The sequence below is a fragment of the Eupeodes corollae genome, chromosome 2 (assembly GCF_945859685.1).
Source record: "Eupeodes corollae chromosome 2, idEupCoro1.1, whole genome shotgun sequence".
NCBI lineage: Eukaryota > Metazoa > Arthropoda > Insecta > Diptera > Syrphidae > Eupeodes > Eupeodes corollae.
The window spans coordinates 56,681,777-56,701,047 of record NC_079148.1 but is presented as its reverse complement, the minus strand read 5'-3'; the positions used below and the strand labels follow the sequence as shown (position 1 = coordinate 56,701,047).

Below are 19,271 nucleotides of genomic sequence, written 5' to 3'. Positions count from 1 at the left end.
AAACGCAGAATAACTCTTGCTAACCGCTGTTTCTTTGAACTAAGAAAGCAATTTAGTGGTAAAGTCCTCTCTCCAGGGACCAAAGTGTTGCTATATAAGACCCTTATCATCCCCGTCCTGCTTTACGGTGCAGAAGTATGGACTATGACAAAAGCGGATGAAAGCACCTTGGGTCGCTTCGAGAGAAAAGTTCTTCGTGTGATCTACGGTCCCGTGTGCATCGAAGGGGAGTGGAGGAGAAGATGGAACGACGAGCTGTACGGGCTGTACAGCTACGTAGACTTAGCCAGAAGGGTAAAAGTCCAACGACTAAGATGGCTGGGTCACGTAGTGTGTTATTACACTCAGACTTTCTGTATGCTGCGTGTGTTTCGCATATTTTCTTTTGAACACCCATCCCACCAATCTTGCATTATTATAAATACTAGGATGTTTTTCGGTTGCGTTTGACATTTCTGTTTCATTTTTTGTTTTCATGCACAAAGTCAAAGTGTGAAAATAATTAAAGAAAACTGAACTTTTATTACAGCAATGATGATGATTGACATCATGTATACGGATAATAATTCCGAATAGTGATAAAATAGGAATTGGATTGGCATCTGGAGAGAATCCTTCGTTTTCTTGACAAAGGAACTAAAATCAAATGATAAACCATCGTTTTTAAATTATAAATGGATGAATGAAGAATCTTTTAACCTGTTTTTCATTGAAAAAATTAATACAATTTTGAGGGCCAGAAAAGTTGGCTATCACTTTGTTTCAACGGGTGGAACATTCCAAAGCTTAAACTACGAAGCTAGATTCTTTCACTCATTCCTTCATTTAATTTACTTATAAGGTCTTTGCTCCACTTGAATTTGTCCGACGGAATATTTCTTATTTACTCGGTAACAATAGAAATAATAATAAAGCAACGCCAAGAAACAAAGAAAGGCAAGAAAGGCAAGAAAGAGAAACTTCAAAAACCATTCAAGAATGTTGAACCCAGAACTCTGCGGGTTGAGACTTTTTAAAGTATTTCTACTTCACCTACTCGTTCGCACTTATTTGCGTATTTCTAAAAAAGTCTGAGTGTAATAACACACACGCTCGTCGTTCCATCTTCTCCTTCTGACTGAATGCAGTCACTGTTATACAACAGACAAGTGTCATATTCGTTAACCGCTGCCACTTGTCTTGACATCCATGAATTGACTTTTTGACACCAAAACACCGCTCCTGCAAACATTTTGTTCCATAAATTCAATTTTTAATTTTGTTTTTTATAACTATGCCTAAATTAGTAGATTTACGACAAGATCGCAAATTGATTCGTCCCAATTTCGATGGATACAAACTGTCCCTGGATAGTGTGCCAATTATACGCCAAGATCTAGTCGTTCCTCCACTTCGGGCAATACCATCAGACGATCAGTATTCCTACCTCCATGCGGAGTTGTTTTCGTTACAGAATCTTATAATTTCTGATCCCTGGGATCGTGTATCTTCGTACTTCGTGAACACACAACATGAAGTAATCAGGTGTTCGTATGATGTGACTGTAGGGAGACCAAAGCTTATACAACCCGTCTTTAGAATACCCATAGTCGATCAATGTGTCAGTGGCGACTATAATTGCTCCATTAAGTTGGTTTCAGAGAAATTTGCCATCTTGTGTGATGGCATCCAGCAAGTGTACATCCTAGACACTGGTGACCGTTCCAAAGGAACTGAGTGGAAGAAAATCTCTTCCTTCACCATCTCCAATGACCTACGAAACTTTTCTATATTTGACAGTCGATTGGATATGGTAAATGGCAATAAAGTTATTAGTTGTGCTCTAGTAAGGATTGCCCGTGATGCATCGTCACATTCCCTGCACATGCACTGGGCTACTCTGAAGCAGAAAGAAAAAGATCCATGGACTTTTGAAATTCACGATGTCATAGAAGGCAAAGGTTCACTATACTATTGTGCCTTTGAGCCCAAAGCCGAGTGCATAATCATGTCATCCAATCGTCCACTGAAATTCCAGTCGGCAAATTCTTCAACTGACATTGAAGCACCGCCTAAAGATCATAACGCAGTTCCAATCCATTCGTTCACATGGACACAAACAGATGACGACATTACTGTTAATATCAATTCTGAAACTGACGAAGCAGACTTTAAGATTAAAACGTTAAAAAACCGGCTAAAAGTCGAATGCAATGGAACCTGTTTGATAGACAAAGAACTGTATGCTTTGATAGATGAGTCACTTACAACCTGGACTACGGTAAGTAGATACATATATTTTTTTATTTTTTACCACCACCAATTGTATCCGTCTATCAGAAAGACAAGATCTTACAAATCACGCTTGTTAAGGAGAACTCGTCTGTGGTTTGGCCTTACCTGATTGAAGGTGGACCACAAGAAACCCTGGAAAACAATGATACGAGCTTTCCTTTAGAAAACCAACCAATTCCAAATTTGGAAGCACCAATTGAGGATTGTGATTTTCCAATGGGAACACAAGATAATGAAATTAAAATTGGTAAAGTCAAAATAATACAAAACACTTATAATTTGACATTCGAGTATTTTTGTATAATCTAGAACGTCTTGATCTGCAATTGAAAAATGCAACGCACCAAATTCTCTTGGACAATAGTCCACCGTTGTTCTCGACAAACTTACGGCCAGGTTTTCCACCAGCCATAGCAACCCGTCAAGACGTAGACGCTTGTCTCTGGCTACAACAATACAATTCCAACAAGACTGGCGAATGGGGATTTCGACATGAGGGTAATTTACATGCATTTGGCTATGTTCAAGCATCGAAACAACAAAAAAAATTCATGGATTGTGCCCCCGATTTGAGTTATGCAGTCATTTGTGAATCACATCGTCATGTTTTTCTTTATAAATCGAACAATGACAGTGCCGATGGTTTGAGGAATCGCTGCGGGTCACAAGTGAGTTTGGGAAAACAGCATTTGATAACATTAGAAGATGCCGGCGAGGTTTTGGGCATTGCGACGCATAGTGGTGTTATTACATTGTTAACTGACAAATGTGTTCTATTTTTGCAAATAAACTAATAAGTCATCACATAGTGAGTTTTTATCATGAAATTTTATCTGAAATGTATATCACTACAAAAGTTAAACTTTCTAAGATCCTCGTACGTGAGTCTGTTTTAATTCAAAAATGTATAACTCTTGATGATTTTAAGGGCAATGTTTCTCAGATCTTATGAAACACACTTTAGATTGTTTATAAAGATCTAAAGGTTTCTAAGTTCAAGCTTTTTAAATATATGTAAGCTAAAATATTTTTTTACAAAATGTACATATAGTAAAATAACAAAAACAGTCAGTTTGCCACGATACGAAAACCACGCTAAAATTTTGTGGATATATCCATGACAAACTGTTTTGGGTGCGCTTGACCCTCTCCCCGAAATTCAAATTTTGGACAGGTCTCATTATGCAAACAAAATCCACTTATATACGTTAGTCAAAAAGTAGAAATATTTACATCAAAATTCAATTATTTTTGGGATTACGACAAACCAAAACCGAGTTCTTGAGTTCTTTTAGGAGCCGACATACATAATTAGGTATTTGAAAACAACGAAAGTTTGTAATATTTTTAAATATATTTTTTTAAGCCCAAAAATTTCATCATAAACAAGTCATTAAAAAATCTGAAGTATCGAATTAAAAGAACGATTTTTATTTTTAATTCTTAAGAGCCCCCGCAGACTGCAGACTTTTTATCGGCCGATAGTTTGGTCGGCTTGTTAATCAGTATGAAGAGGACTGCATATGCGCACACAACAGCGATTCAGTATCGGCCGATAAAAAAGTTTAATAGGCTACCCAATTACATTCAAACTAATCTGTCGGCGAACTATCGGCCGACTGTTTAATCAGTATTGGCGCATACACGCCTGCGCATACATGACGATTGTTTAGTCGGCCGATAGTTCAGTTCGCTCTATGATTTGGCATCGTGTACTTGTGTTTTGAATATGGCGTCGCCCAAATCACAATTGTTGATTATAGAAAGTTCCGTCGAAAAGTTGATTGAAGAAGTCGAGAAAAGACCTGCGCTTTATAAAAAAGGTTTAAAAGAGTACTCCGACGCGAATGTGAAAAAAAAACTGTGGGAGGAAGTTTGCGAAGCAGTTGTTCTTGATTGGAATCGGCTTAGCGCCGAGGAAAAAACAAACAAAGGTAGGAACGTAAAAATAAAAATATTAGAGTAATTATGTGAATTTGTATTTATTTATTTATTTATCTATTTACAATTATTACACTTTGTTATATTGACACGGAATCACGCCTCCGGGAGAAATAAAGTATGACAACATGTACTGTCGCACGTTATTCATATTATTTCTTCCTCGGTTAAGTTTGTCATGGGAAAATTGTAGAGAGTTTCTGTGAAATGTATTCCATCTTTGATTCTTACATAATTATGCAGGACACAGCAAGCTTTTATTATTTTGACACAAAAATTGATATTGACATAAATTGGTCGGTGGAATATACGCCATTTGTTAGCAAGGATCCCAAAAGTACATTCAACCGTTCGTCGTACTACTTTACCGTTTGTAAATAACTTGATTTCTCAAAACGCCGAATTTTGTAATATTTTAATTCTAATAAAAATAGTTGAAATATAGTTGTGGTTTATCTTACCTTATCGTAACGCTCAATCTCTCCTCCACAGGTATAGAAAGTCTTAAATTTGTATCTTCCTTCGTTATTCGCATTAAAGCTGATAATGCTCATTCGATAATAGGTGAAAAAATTTTTCGGGTAATCAAGTAATTTGGAATGCATAGTGTAAAATTTTCCACTAACTAATCTATCACTGAGAATGGTATGCACCCAATATCTACTCTCGGAATCTCTTCTTGATTTTCCTCCTACGGAGTAGGATGAGAGCAATAATTTTTCTGGACAATATTTTCATTGTGCAACCGCTTCAAAAGTCAGTAACAAACTAGTTCGAAAATAGTCGGCCGACTGTTGGATAGTCTGCGCCATGCTCACCAACCACACTGTTTAGTTGGCTCGGTGTGCGCACTTTCAGCCCAACCCGACTAAATTATCGGCCGACAAAAAGTCTGCAGTTTGCGGGGGCTCTAAATCTAAAAGTTGTCCTAAATTGTTAAAAGAGTGAGGTTACTTTGAGCCATTCAAAACTTTTGGATATAAATATATATTGATCAAATGACTTATGTGTGATTTGAAATCAAATTAAATACAAAATTAATTCGGTGGCGAAATAGCCCTTTGAGAACGAGGGCCTAGTGATTGACAATTATCAACCATTCCTGTGTGCGTGTTATGTTGTCAGGAATGGAGGGGACCAATAATTTTAAGCCCATTCCGAACGGCTAACTGCTGGAACACAATGGTGTCGGAGTCGTAACTGGAATAGCTATCAAAACATTCGATGTACGCAAATGCAAATGTACGAACACAACGCGACACAACTGGAATCAGAGCCGCAGCCGTAGTCGGAAGAGTTGACCAACTTTTAACTTTGACGTACGACACATGTGACGTTTCCATTTTTTAATTGAATAAGTTGGTGATTATATTTTTTTTTATGCTTTTTCAATAAAAAAAGGGAAAATATTTAAATAAGAAAAAAAAGTGAACAAAAAAATATTTTCTGAGAAATTTGATGTGGTTGTAAACTGCAAATATACCATATAAAATCAAAAAGCCGTAGAAAAAACATTGTGTGAAACGTACGACAACTTATGACAGATTTTCCGACTCCAGTTACTACTCCGGCTCCGATTTTGTATTGTGTTCCAGCAGTAATATGAGAAAGCACTTTTCATGACAAGAATAATTACTCTTGATGAATTTGTCAATTCCTCACAAGAGGCATTACCCCTGAGAAAAAACAGGAATTGAACCCAAGAACTCTGGCATGAGAGTCCAACGCACTTACCATCACACCACGGTACTGAAATCAAATTAATAGATTTATTTGATCTATATATTGCAAGTTATATGCGTTTTTCTGTATATTTATTGTATTTGTCAAAACTGCGTTCAAAATATTTCAAAACCCTTCTTAATAAAAAAAAACAATAAGACTTTAGAAAATACATATAGGACCAATTTTCAATTACTGCGCTCATTCGTCACAAATTGTTTGTTTTATGGCCCTCGACAAGTTACACGCTATAAAAGCAAAGTCACAGTTAAGCTACTTGGAACTTAATCGGCAGATAAAATTCACATTAGAGTCGCACAATAACTGGGTAAGTCTTAACTTACTGTGCCAAATAACTTTTATGATTGATATAAGACCTAATTCGTAATATTCTTTTTTAAATGAAATTAATATTCTTTTTGACGCCTTAGGGCTTAGAAGATGCATAAGTTGAGTTATTTGTTCACGTTCTGAAGCCTCCAAAAGTTGCGTATTTCGAATTAGAACGGACTTCATAGAATTTTGGGGCGAAGTCGATTTTCGAGTGCGTTTTCGTTTAAAGTGAGAAGCGATGAGCTATAAATTATCTTAAATACAATATTAAATATTTACATCAACACAACGGTAAGTTTAAAATCATTGACGATTTGAAAAGTAAAAATCACATCCTCAATCCTCACTGTATTATTACACAAATAATGTACGTACATCAGTGGGACCATCTGATTTCAACCCTGAGATATTTTGAAATTATCCAAAAAATGGCAAGATATCGGTAATACTTGTGGAGAGATACTGTATATAGATTTCAACAATTTAAACAACTAAAAGGAGCTACTTTACAGGATTATACAAAAGAACGAAGGCATAGTTCGAGAATCCTTTATTAATAAAGCTCGCGAATCAGATAGTAGAGTTCTATACTCTCAGCTCAACTATAACCTAAGCCAACGAAACTACTTCGATGATAGACTTAGCTACTAGGACAATTCTTTCTTATGTGAACTTATAAGTTTAAATGCGGAACTCTATTAACAGCAGCTTCAATCAAGTTTGTACGTTATGCAATTTAAAATAAAAGGAGGATTATTATCACTTCATAAGTTTATGTCCAATATTTTATCACCAGATGCTAGTGTTTTTTGGTAAAAATACATTAACCAAGAAACACTCCAAACTTTGAACGAATGTGATTGAAAGACTTTTACTACAGTTCTAACACATATCTATTCTAAACACACCAGGACCATAGCGCATCATATTTTAAATAAATAATTTGTTTTTCATGCACAGTCTTAGCTTTTATTTTATGCCTGGCATACTTTTCCTTTGTCAACACTTTTTCGTTTCCTGGGCACTTAATAGAAGTCTTTAATGTAATGCATTCCGAACAAACATCCGTCGAAGGTGATTCAAAGCTTAAGTTGGTAGGTAGGTAGGTAGAAATGGCGATTTCAAGGCAACCTAGCCTGAGATCCAATTAGTGCTGTAGTTCACTGTTTTGATACCAAAAACTCGTTTGACTTGTGATAGAAAGGGAAAGATTTATAGAGAAGCTTCATAGCGATTATGTTAGAGCCATTTTGTAGCATTAAGAAAAAAGATTAGGTCTCTAATCTTTGCTCAGATAGCTCATCAAGTTCGTGAAAAAATGCTTTTCCAAAGTATTTCATTCTAGTGTTTGCCAAAGCAGGACATTTGCAGAGGAAGTGGATTATCGTTTCACTTTCTCTTTGGTTACTACAACTACGGCAAAAGGTGTTGTAAGAGATACCCAACTTCTGCATGAACTCCTACAGGCCAATGTCCGGTACAAACCGCAACAATCCTGGCTATGTCTTGCCTTGGCCTGCATAGAAGACCGTTTGTACGGGTTTTGTTATGGGTGGGCCATATCTTCCTAGATATAATGTAGTTGGGTAAATCACTTCACCTTCGGTTTGATTCAGTTTGGTAGATAGAAAAGATTTTACCCTTCATAGCGCCAAGAAGAATTTTAACCATTTCCGCAAGTGGGCTATAAAGGGCCGATCCTTGTCTGGCTAGCTTGTCAGTCCGTTCATTTCCCACGATACCACTATGGCCCGGAACCCAGATTAGGGTGACACCGAGGTTAATATTCAGTCTCGCAGGCTCGGATGTAGCCGAGTTAATGGCTTTGAAAACTGCCTGACTGTCTGTAAAGATAGCCGCATTTCGGTTTTGGTTTGGGCTTTGTTTAAGTATCTTACATGCCTCCCTTATTGCCAGCAGTTTAGCCTGAAAAACGCTAGCAAAGTCAGGAAGCCTAAAGGATTTGGCTACATTTAGGGACTCAGAAAAGATCCAATAACCAACTCCGCACTCCATCTTTGAGCCGTCAGTAAAGATGGTTGTGTCGAAACCTATCGACACAATGTCATCCCCCAATCTTCTCTCGATGGGAAAATAACCTTAAAACCCTTACTAAGGTTCAAATTAGGAGTGCAGTAGTCAGTGTCTACCGAGATAATATCTGAGGGAATCAATTTCGTTGTGTTGCTGTGGCAATAAGGTTTTGATAACCAGCTGTTTGATTCCTTCAGCCTAATAGCGCTGCAGGGCACCCTGTGGTGCCCACGCAAGCTGTTCTCCAAACCTTCTTTAGCTTATCTATATTTAAATACTTTGCTAAGAGCATGCCGCAACACAATCGACCCATATGTTAAGATTGGACGTACTACGCCTGTGTACGTCCATAAAATCATCTTCAACTGAAGTCCACACTTCTTGCCGAAAGTTTTGCTGCAGGCGTAGAAGACAACACAGGCCTTCTTAACCCGTACTTCAATATTAAGTTTCCAGTTTAGTTTATGGTCGAGTATAACTACCAAATATTTTGCACTCGAAGACAATGATAGGATTTGACCGTTGAGTCGAGCGGTACATGACTGTTTACCTCCGCCGGTTTACCTCTGCCAGTTTACCACCACCGGTTTACCTCTGCCAGTTTACCACCGCCGGTTTACCTCTGCCAGTTTACCTCTGGACAGTTTACCACCGCCGGTTTACCTCTGGACGGTTTACCTCCAGAGCAGGTAAGGTAGTTTAAAATGTGGCTTATTTTGCTCACAGGGTGCTTCTTAATTAATGCAAAGGCCGATATTTCTGCCTTTTCGTGTGTCATTCAGCCGTGAGTTTATTTATTTTTAAATACTTTTACTCATGAATGTTTTTATGGTTAGTTTGTCGTTTTGTCTATTGAAGAAATAGAAATTTGAGCTTTGTTTGATTAAGTTGTTGAAGTTTTGAATGGTTGTTTTGATTGGTAACTCAGAGAAGAAATCCCAAACGAATTGTTTTATTTTGCAAAATTAAAAGCTTGGAACTTACTTTTTTAGAGGATACGCTGCATTTCCTATGAACATTTTTGTTCTGAAAATGATTGAATTCTGTTAAATATTCAACAAAACAAAAAAAAAATACAAAAACTTACTTAAATATCTTATTTTGCTTTGAAAAATTGCACTGTGGAAGTGTCATAATTCATTTCATAAAGAATGAAAGAAAATTAAAAACAACACGAAACTAAATGTCAAAAGTTTTCTATTAGAAGGTATAATAAATAATAATAATAATAAATAATAAACTACCTTACCTGCTCTGGAGGTAAACCGTCCAGAGGTAAACCGGCGGTGGTAAACTGTCCAGAGGTAAACTGGCAGAGGTAAACCGGCGGTGGTAAACTGGCAGAGGTAAACCGGTGGTGGTAAACTTGCAGAGGTAAACCCATAGAGGAAATATATTATCTAGAGTCCCGACTTAATGGGTTTGCTCTCTTTCGGCCTACAAGCTAAATTGGGAGGATTTTGTCCATAAGGATAAGCATGTGTTAGTGGTCCCGTGCATTTCTTATGGGACCAAGCCATTATGAATGTAGTTGTTATGGAATTTGTGCCCACATTGCTCGACCGCGGGGGAAAAAACTATGAGGTGAACTCAGCCGTTCAAAAAAGAGATCCGTTGAATTCAAAAATTGAAAAATAAATGCAATATTTTAAGAAAAATTAATTTTGCAACTTCTTTTTAGTAAAAACTGTGCTAAAAATAATATTTGACTGCTTTTGGCAAACAAATTCTATGATTTTTATGAAAAGTTTTGCTAAAAACAGAAAAAATCATGCAGAAAGTATAGGCGCACCCTAGAACTGCAATGCGAACGTGGCCCAACTTGAGTTGTTCCCAGTTTTGACAGATCAACAGCGAGGTAAGTATTTTGACAACGAAAATAAAAAAGAAAACAAAACACAATTGTTGCGAATTCAATGAAATTAATGAAAGTGAAAATTAATCAAAACAAAAGTGATATTTTACAGATTAAAATTGAAATAATAACAAGACTAATTTATTTGCTGTTTGGACAAGTTTTATATTTATTTTCAGGTAAGTTTTGTTAAACATACAGTCATTAATATTCAGTTTTATTTATTGATTGTCTGTTAACAAGTATAACTTTCCTAATTGTATAACCCATTCTTTTCAAAACTTACTCTTAAAATCCGAAACCCATTGTTTTGTTTTGCAAAATTGATTGTCATTTTTGACAGGTCACAAAAATTCCATAAGTTTCTTTTTAGCCCAATTCCCCATTTTGCTTTTTTTTCTCCACTCACATGTATTCACCGATAGAGAATTTGTGAGAGTTCACCTCGAATTTGGGAGAGTTCACCTCGAATAAAATTTGAGGGTGTTTCAGGTAGGACGGGTACCGGTCGGGACTCTAGATAATATATTTCCTCTATGGGTAAACCGGCGGAGGTGAACTGTCCTGCTTCGGGCTGAACTTATCCCTTATAAACTAGTACATTCTATTTTTCACTACCAGCCTGCGCTCTCATCAATGGATATTTGTTTGACATTCCAAATCTATCATGAGATTTTTCCAACTGTCACATTTTTCTCTGACTTCTGAATAAAAACTGGCGTAACTTGCCAAAGCAAAGCGGTTGTGTTTTGTGTGTATCGTACTCGTGGTTGTGGTGATACCGCGATAATTTTCCTCAACATTTCTCACGTTTATCAAAATTAAAAACAAGAAATTCGAAAAAAAACAAAAATCTAATTAGAATTTTTGCACTCGGTGTCGGAAGTGTGCAAAACAATCAAGTGAACAAGTGCAAATTCAAAATCAAAATCTAATCCATAACCAACAACAAGAGCATATTATAGAGAAAGACTAGAAAAGGTAAATTCAAGTCAATAAATAATTGTGCTTGTTTTCTGAGTTATCTATTTTATTTGAATAACTTTGCTCGATCTAAGTACATATTTATAATTATCGACATCGAGAATTTTCCAAAGTACTTAGGTACAATGATGTTGCACTTTATTTTTACTTCCTTGCCAGAGAACACCACCACATGATGAAATACATTTGTCGGTCATTTCATTAAATTGATCGTATCAGCTAATGGTTTATTTTTCTTGAATCCAGTGTAGTAATTAGGGCAATTTTTCAGAGGCACTAAACGTCTAATGCGATGAATTATAATATGCTTAAGCTTAACGGATGACTAAGCGCTTCTAATGCATGCAAAAACATGAATACCGAATAGAAATAAACAAAAAGAAGGTTTTTTTTCTTCTTCTTCAACTTGAGTAAACAAACAACTTGGTTTGTTGGAATTTCATGCCGATTGAACTTATGTAAGTTTCTTTTTTTTTTTTTTACTTCGATCAGCGGCTTTTCTGTAAAACTTAATAGCTTGAATGAAGCCCATATCAAAAAGTTGTCTATAATGCTACACATGTATGTAGGAACTTATGATGAATCGATTCTATAATTATACGATATTCCAAGCATGACTTGTTTTCATGGTCTGTATCCGGAAATGATATTCGAGAATGATAATACGAGAAAAAAACATAAGAATTCAATTGATCAGATGACAACTCTCGTTTCTGAGATCTCCTGTGCCAGTTTCATGGAGTTGGAACTTAATTAGGAGGTAATAGGTACTTGATTATCTTTTTTTAGTAAGTACTCTCTATTGTTTTGAAAACTGAACCGGTTTAGTTCTATATGAAGGTTTGAACAATGTGTTGGTTTTGTTTTTAATACAAATATATGATACCCGCCTTTTAAAGCTTAGACTTCGTAAAATTCCAGGTTTATGCTAACATGTATCATTGAAAGGAGTAGCAATTTGATTTCATGTTTTTGTTCACTAGTTATAAAATCAACAAGGAAATACCTATGCAGATAAGAGTTAAAGTAATTATTTTATATACATTTGATTGAATCGCAAACCATTTTCCTGTTGAATTTTTTAAATCGTGTTGTAGTTGATGATTTAAATAAATAGATAAAAAAATACATGGCAAAAGATAAAGAAAATAAAAAAAGTGGAAAAATGTTATTATTGATATAATAATGTCAAGGTGTAGATTTGATAAATAGCAATCGATCTTGACGTTTCGTTCAAATAGGAAATTACTATGATAAGCAAACAAATATAAAGCGTGTTTCGACTTGATTATCATAACTCATAACTGTTCTTAGGAAAGAAAAAATATCGGTACCATGCATTTAAATTTAAGTTAAGTTCTTTTTTTTTTGACAGGAGGAAATCTTCAAAAGACACTTGGCAGTATTCGACACCAAGTAGTGTTGGACTTTTAACCACTAAAACCATATCTTCATCAGGACCAATCTTGAAGGATCGACTACCGATTTTTCTTTCTTAATTTTGTACAATCACTTTGGGGGAAGTTTAAACTTTCAATACTTTCCCATGTTTTTTTTAGACCATAAGCTCATGAGGCTTGGTTCTTCTTAATCTCCGAACATGGTTTCTTATATTCAAGACGGACTCCATTTCAGAATTAGTATGACTTTGCAGTCTCTGGTTGTGCGATACAGCGTATTTTTTAACAACTTCTGTAACCATTTCTATTTCTTATGTACCAAGGTGCATTAACTATTCCACGAAGGACTTTGTTTTGGAATTTTTGGATGATTTCGGTATTTGTTTTCTTTGTACAGCCCCATAATTGGATTCCATAGGTCCAAACAGGCTTTAGTACTTATACAGCATTATTTTGTTTTGGATTGATAAATCAGAGTTGTTACCAAGCAACCAGTACATTTTTTTATATTCCAAGTTTAGTTCTTCTCTTTTCTTCTTGATGTGCTCTTTCCACTTTAGTTTTGCATCCAAAGTCATTCCAAGGTATTTGGCCGTATTGGCGTAAGGTACAGCTTGATTATTAATGATTATTGGAATATTGTTTATCTTTTTATTTGTAAATTTTATATGTGAAGATTTTGTTTCATTGAGTTTGATACGAATTTTTTCGGTCCAAGCTCTCACTGTGTCGACGGCATTTTGAAGTTTTACTGCTGCCTTAGAAACACATTTGTCGGGTACCAAAATTGCGGTATCATCTGCAAAAGTAGCCATTATGGTGTGATTACCAACTGGAATATCCCTTACTTACTTAAGGTGGCGCTACAGTCCGGGGCGGACCTGGGCCTCAACCAACAAGCGTCTCCAGCCAGCTCGGTCCCTAGCTAGCTGTCTCCAGTTTCGCACGCCAAGTTGGTTGAGGTCCTCTCCCACCTGGGTGCGCCACCTGAGTCGCGGTCTTCCTCTACTGCGCCGTCCCTCGGGATTGGATTCGAAGACCTTCCGGGCTGGAGCGTTGATGTCCATCCGCTCTACATGACCTAGCCATCTAAGCCGTTGGACTTTGATTCTGCTAACTAGGTCAGTGTCGCTGTACAGCCCGTACAGCTCGTCGTTATATCTTCTCCTCCATTCTCCATCTATGCGTACGGGACCAAAAATCGCCCGAAGAATTTTTCTCTCGAAGCATCCTAAGACGCTCTCATCTTTCTTTGACAGGGTCCAGGCCTCAGCGCCATAAATGAGAACCGGGATGATGAGTGTCTTATAGATGGTGATTTTACATGCTCGAGAGAGGACTTTACTTCTCAATTGCCTTCTAAGTCCAAAGAAGCAGCGATTTGCAAGAGTTATTCTTCGTTTGATTTCAGCGCTGGTGTCGTTGTCTGCATTAATAGCGGTGCCTAGGTAGACAAAGTCCTTAACTACCTCAAAGTTATAGCTGTCCATGGTGACGTTTTGTCCAAGACGTCGTCGTTCAGTGTCCTTTTTTGATGACAGCATATACTTGGTCTTGCCCTCATTGACCACTAAACCCATCTTCTTCGCTTCCTTCGCAATGCTCAAAAACGCTCCACTGACATCACGCCTTGATCTTCCAATTATGTCAATATCATCTGCGTATCCGAGTAATTGGATGGATCTTTGGAAGATTGTGCCTCTAGTGTTTACGGTTGAGTTTTGCACAATTCTTTCCAGAACGATGTTGAAGAAGTCGCATGACAGTGCATCGCCTTGTCTAAAACCTTTTTTGACATCAAATGCATCGGTAAGATCTTTTCCGACCTTTATAGAGCAGCGTGCATTCTCCATCGTCATTCTGCACAAACGGATAAGTTTGACAGGGATGCCAAAACTAGACATTGCTCGGTAGAGCCCTTCCCTATATGTAGATGCTGTCATACGCAGCTTTAAAATCGATAAAGAGATGGTGGGTATCGATTTGAAGCTCCTGGGTTTTTTCCAAGATCTGCCGTAGTGTGAATATTTGGTGGATAATGGACTTTCCAGGTCTTTAGCCACACTGATAAGGACCAATCAGGTTGTTGACGAATGGCTTCAGACGTTCACATAATACGGCAGAGAGGATCTTATACGCAATGTTAAGCAGACTGATGCATCTGTAGTTGGCGCAATTTAGAGGGTCTCCTTTCTTATGTATCGGGCACACTATGCTGAGATTCCACTCATCGGGCATGCTTTCTTCCGACCAAATTTTGCAGATGAGTTGGTGCATGCTCCCTACCAAGTCATCGCCTGCTGCTTTGAATAGTTCGGCGGTGATGCCGTCAGCTCCAGCAGCTTTGTTTGACTTAAGTTTAGATATAGCTATCTTCACTTCGTCAAGGTCGGGTAGGCGGAATTGTTGATCTGCGTCGCCGAGGTTGAGTGGTTCTATCTCCCTTACAGCGGAGTTCGGTTCGTCATCGCCGTTATATAATTTGGAGAAGTGATCTTTCCATATTCTCAGCATCGACTGTGGTTCTACAACGATGTTCCCTTGATCGTCTTTACAGGCTTCGGTTCGTGGCTGGTACCCTTGGGAGGTTTTTTTTACCTTTTGGTAAAACTTACGAACCTCATTCCTGTTGTGACATCCCTCTATCTCCTCGATCGCGCGCTTCTCATGCTCTCTTTTTTTCCGTCTAAGAAGCCGGTGTTCCTCTCTCCTCTTCTGCTCGTAGAGCTCGCGAGCAGCTCTAGTCCTTTTGTGCAGCGCCGTTTTGTATGCCTCTTGTTTCGCTGCGTGCGATTGCCGGCATTCGTCGTCAAACCAGGGGTTTCGCTGTGGTGGCCGTGTGAAACCTAGCACTTCAGAGGCGGCATCTCTGATGGCTGCAAGGCAATGTTGCCACTGGTTTTCAATGCTTAATGCAGGAAGCATAGGACTCCTTAGGAGGTTACTAGAGACTCGATCGGAAAAGGACATGGCAGTCTCTTGCGATTGTAGCCGTCTAACGTCGAATTTTCTCACAGTACCTCCTTGTTTTGGCTTGGATCGGGATATCCGTAGCCGTACCTTGGCTACAACGAGGTAGTGGTCCGAGTCAATGTTGGCCTCTCGGAATGTTCGGATATCCTGGATACTGGAGAAGTGTCGTGCGTCGATCGCAATGTGGTCAATCTGGTTGACGGTTGATTGATCAGGAGATTTCCATGTCCCCTTGTGGATATTAAGATGCGTGAACTGCGTACTAGCTACCAGAACGTCTCGCCCCGCAGCGAAATCGACCAGCCTGAATCCGTTGTCGGAGGTGGTGTCGTGCAGGCTGTATCTCCCGATTATGCCACCAAAGATGTCTTCTCTTCCTAGCTTGGCATTAAAATCTCCTAAGACAATTTTAATGTCATAGCCAGGGCACTGCTCATATGTCTTGTCCAAGAGCTCGAAGAACATATCTTTGGTGTCTTCATCTTTCTCCTCTGTTGGGGCATGCGCGCATATTAGGCTTATGTTGGCGAATTTAGCCTTGATGCGGATTGTCGTGATGCGCTCGCTCACACTGTTGAAACTTAAGACTTTTTGCCTGAGCCTAGTTCCAACAACAAATCCACATCCAAATAGACGCTGTCTTTGTTCTCGGTAGCAGTCGCCGTAGTAGATATCGCAGTCTTTTAGTTTGCGTTTACCCGGTCCATCCCATCGCACTTCTTGGATGGCTGTAATATCTGCCTTGCAGCAGTTTAGGGCTTCCGCTAATTGTTCGGCTGCACGTGGTCTATTAAGGGACCTAACATTCCACGTACATATCTGAAGTTCGTTGTCCTTATTTCGTTTGCGTGGGTTGTCAACAGTGAATCCGTCCGTATCCGAGGCTTGTTGTTGCTTCGAAACTATGATGTTTTTACGTGGCCAGGAAGTCACCCCGACGGCACAACCCCCAACCTGGAGGGCCAGATCCTTAGTATAACTCCAAGGAAGGGGAGCCGGATGAACCGCTCCTTATAGGCCTGGGCTCCGAATATGTCGAAGAAGCCCTATAAGGTGTTCACTAAGTAGTTCGACCTTACTGGAACTGTAGACGCCACCGTTGATTCTATCTCGAGAATTCGTCCGCTGCCGCCTGGATAAGGAGAGGTGCCTTAGTGGAAACACCTCTCCCCCCCTCTCTCGTTTGCTGCCCCCAACAACTTTCCACTGGGGTTGGAACCCAATCTCCAGTTGAGGTACTAGGCACCCGATGTTCACCGCGGGGAGGTGAGAGTAGGAGTTGATAGACAGAGGTGGGTTTTGAGAAAAAAAAAACCTGTGGACGCTTGTGTCCTCTTGAATGCACATGTCTACCATTTGAACATCATATCCCTTGAATATCCCTTGTGTATAGTAAATACAGGGTTGGACCTAGGACACTTCCTTGTGGTACACCGGATTCTGTTTTCTTCAATTCCGAGTATTCTTGATCGTACCTTACTCTAAACAATCGGTCTGAGATGTACGATTTTAATATTTCAAAGTACTGCCTGGGAAGATCCCTTTGCAGTTTGTACTCAAGTCCCTCATGCCAAACCTTGTCAAAAGCTTGAGCAACATCTAAGCAAATAGCTGAATATACTTGTTTTTCTTCTAATGCTTTTTTTATTACATCCGATATTCTATGAACTTGGTCTATCGTGGAATGTTTATTTCCAAAGCCAAACTGATGGTTTGGGATTAACCTTCTTTCTTCTATGATTTTGCTAAGTCTTTTCAGAAGTAGTTTTTCAATAACTTTTGCCATAATTGGTATAAGCGATATTGGTCTATAAGCCGTCACTTCTGTAGGTGGTTTACCTTGCTTTGGTATGACAATTACTTCAGCAATTTTCCAATGGTGCGGGAAATACCGGTGCTTAAGGCATGCATTTACTATATATTGGAGTTTTATGAAGGCTTTTAATGGCATTTCTTTCATAACCTGAGCAGTAATTAGATCGTAACCTGGTGATTTTTTATTTGGTAGTTGATGTAAACACATACTTTTTATTTCTTTAAGTCTTACAATTGAAATACCAATTTTCATCTATCTTATCAACAAACTGTAAGTTATTTTCACCCGCGTTTGATGAGTATGGCTTAAAAACATTCGTTAAGTTCTTAATACTGAAGTACACGCTCCTTCTATGGAAGACCATTTAATAATGTTACTAATTTTTTATTTTAAAAACATAAATGAAATAAATATTTTTACGTAATATTCAATTAGCGTTAAACATTTAATAACCATAATTTATGAATTTTAGATTGAAGTGTGAAGTAAAAAAAACTATTTCAATTCTAATGTTAAGTTACTCGTTTTTTTTTATTTTATCAAAATCTTAAAGGTAACTTAAAGCCAGGCAAAAATTCTTTAAAAAAAACTAGCTTAAATTTCAAAAACTTACAAAATATCCTACTGGCCCTATGCGGGTGCTCTAAGTTAATCCATTATCTTATATCTACTGCCGTTCGGCCTAAGATCAATTTTAATACTATTTAAATAAGAAGAAAACTTTGTGTCTTTATCATTATTTCTTATTTTATATAAAACTTAAAAAAAAACCGAAACCCATTATAATACTTAAGCTACTTAAAACTAACTAAAACCAATAATACTACTCAAAAATACTTAAAACTACTTGAAAACTAGAACATCCACAGTAAGCTTTTTTTTGGTGTTTTATTTTTACATAATTTTTTTTTAGTGCCAACCTGACTGTCCCTAACCTAATCCTTAAATCTATGTAAGTCGGCCAAGACCAAACGCCCTAGACAACTTTAAATGACACTCCCAATTTGAAGCCACCAAAACTGGTTCTCCTGCCTCATCCTATCTTTTCGATCCGTATCGGAAACAGTCCTACTGAACCGAAGGCACTCGGCTCCGTCCAGTGCGAGGACGTTTCGACTGTTAAGGAGTCGCCTATCTATAGTTTTATGGATGACGTGGTTGATAAGCGGAACCGCCTCCCTCTCCTGTATCAGCCCTCGATTGTCTAAATAGAGAAAAGCTTCGGGCGGAATGTTGCCTCTTAAACGTGCATTTTCGTAGTACTCATTGTTGGATTACTAAGCCCCACAAATTAAGCGACATCGCTCTCGCAATGTGACCCTACCAAGTTTTAGTAAGAAATTCTATTCTGTTTATGTTGGCTCTGTTGTATAGAACCTGGTTGGAATAGTAATGTTTGTACTCCGACTCTGGTGTTCTGTCCAAGGCAACGTCGAAGACATGTCTCTCAAACATCCGAATCGTTTCCATTTGAGATGGGGCAACGTGAAACCATACCGCGCACCCATAGGTAATCATCGGCCGGATAAGGGCCAAGTAGCAAATCACCTTCACCCTGCTGTCAAAGCGGCTGCTAAAAAACAACCGGTTTGTCAGGGTAAAATCTCCCCTAGCTCTGGCCAGAGCAGCATTCATATGTCTGTCGAAATACAAGTACTTATCCAACCAGACGCCAAGGTACTTAACTACACTTTTATTCGCCAGTGGCTGTCGATTTGGTCCAACGATCACTAGATTTTTCCAGGTCTTTCTCGTATCCCTTGAGGCTCCATACAGGGGAGTCCTGAACAGAATAGTTTCGCATTTCTGAATTTTGATTTTGTTAAGTTACTCGTATGAAGAAAATTATTACTGTGGTCACTATAGTAGGCCACGCTTGCACTCCAGTGTTGAGGACAGTCATTTATTTTACAAATAGATTCATGAGTTGATGTGAAAT

The 19,271-nt window shown here is 38.2% G+C and overlaps 2 protein-coding genes across 2 annotated transcripts in view; both read left to right on the top strand.

Moving 5' to 3' along the window:
- Positions 1–1,186: 1,186 nt before the first annotated feature.
- On the top strand, positions 1,187–3,078 carry LOC129945364 (nudC domain-containing protein 1). The gene is made up of 3 exons (XM_056055053.1): positions 1,187–2,260; positions 2,320–2,521; positions 2,584–3,078. Exons 1-3 carry the CDS (start codon positions 1,274–1,276, stop codon positions 3,066–3,068), a joined length of 1,674 nt encoding a protein of 557 aa, XP_055911028.1. The 5' UTR covers positions 1,187–1,273; the 3' UTR covers positions 3,069–3,078.
- A 7,809-nt stretch (positions 3,079–10,887) lies between these two features.
- LOC129944040 (glutamate--cysteine ligase) overlaps positions 10,888–19,271 on the top strand; it is a 52,865-nt gene continuing 44,481 nt past the window's right edge. The window contains exon 1 of the mRNA XM_056053198.1: positions 10,888–11,140. The gene's annotated coding sequence lies outside the window, so the exon portion shown is untranslated. The remainder of the gene's footprint in view (positions 11,141–19,271) is intronic.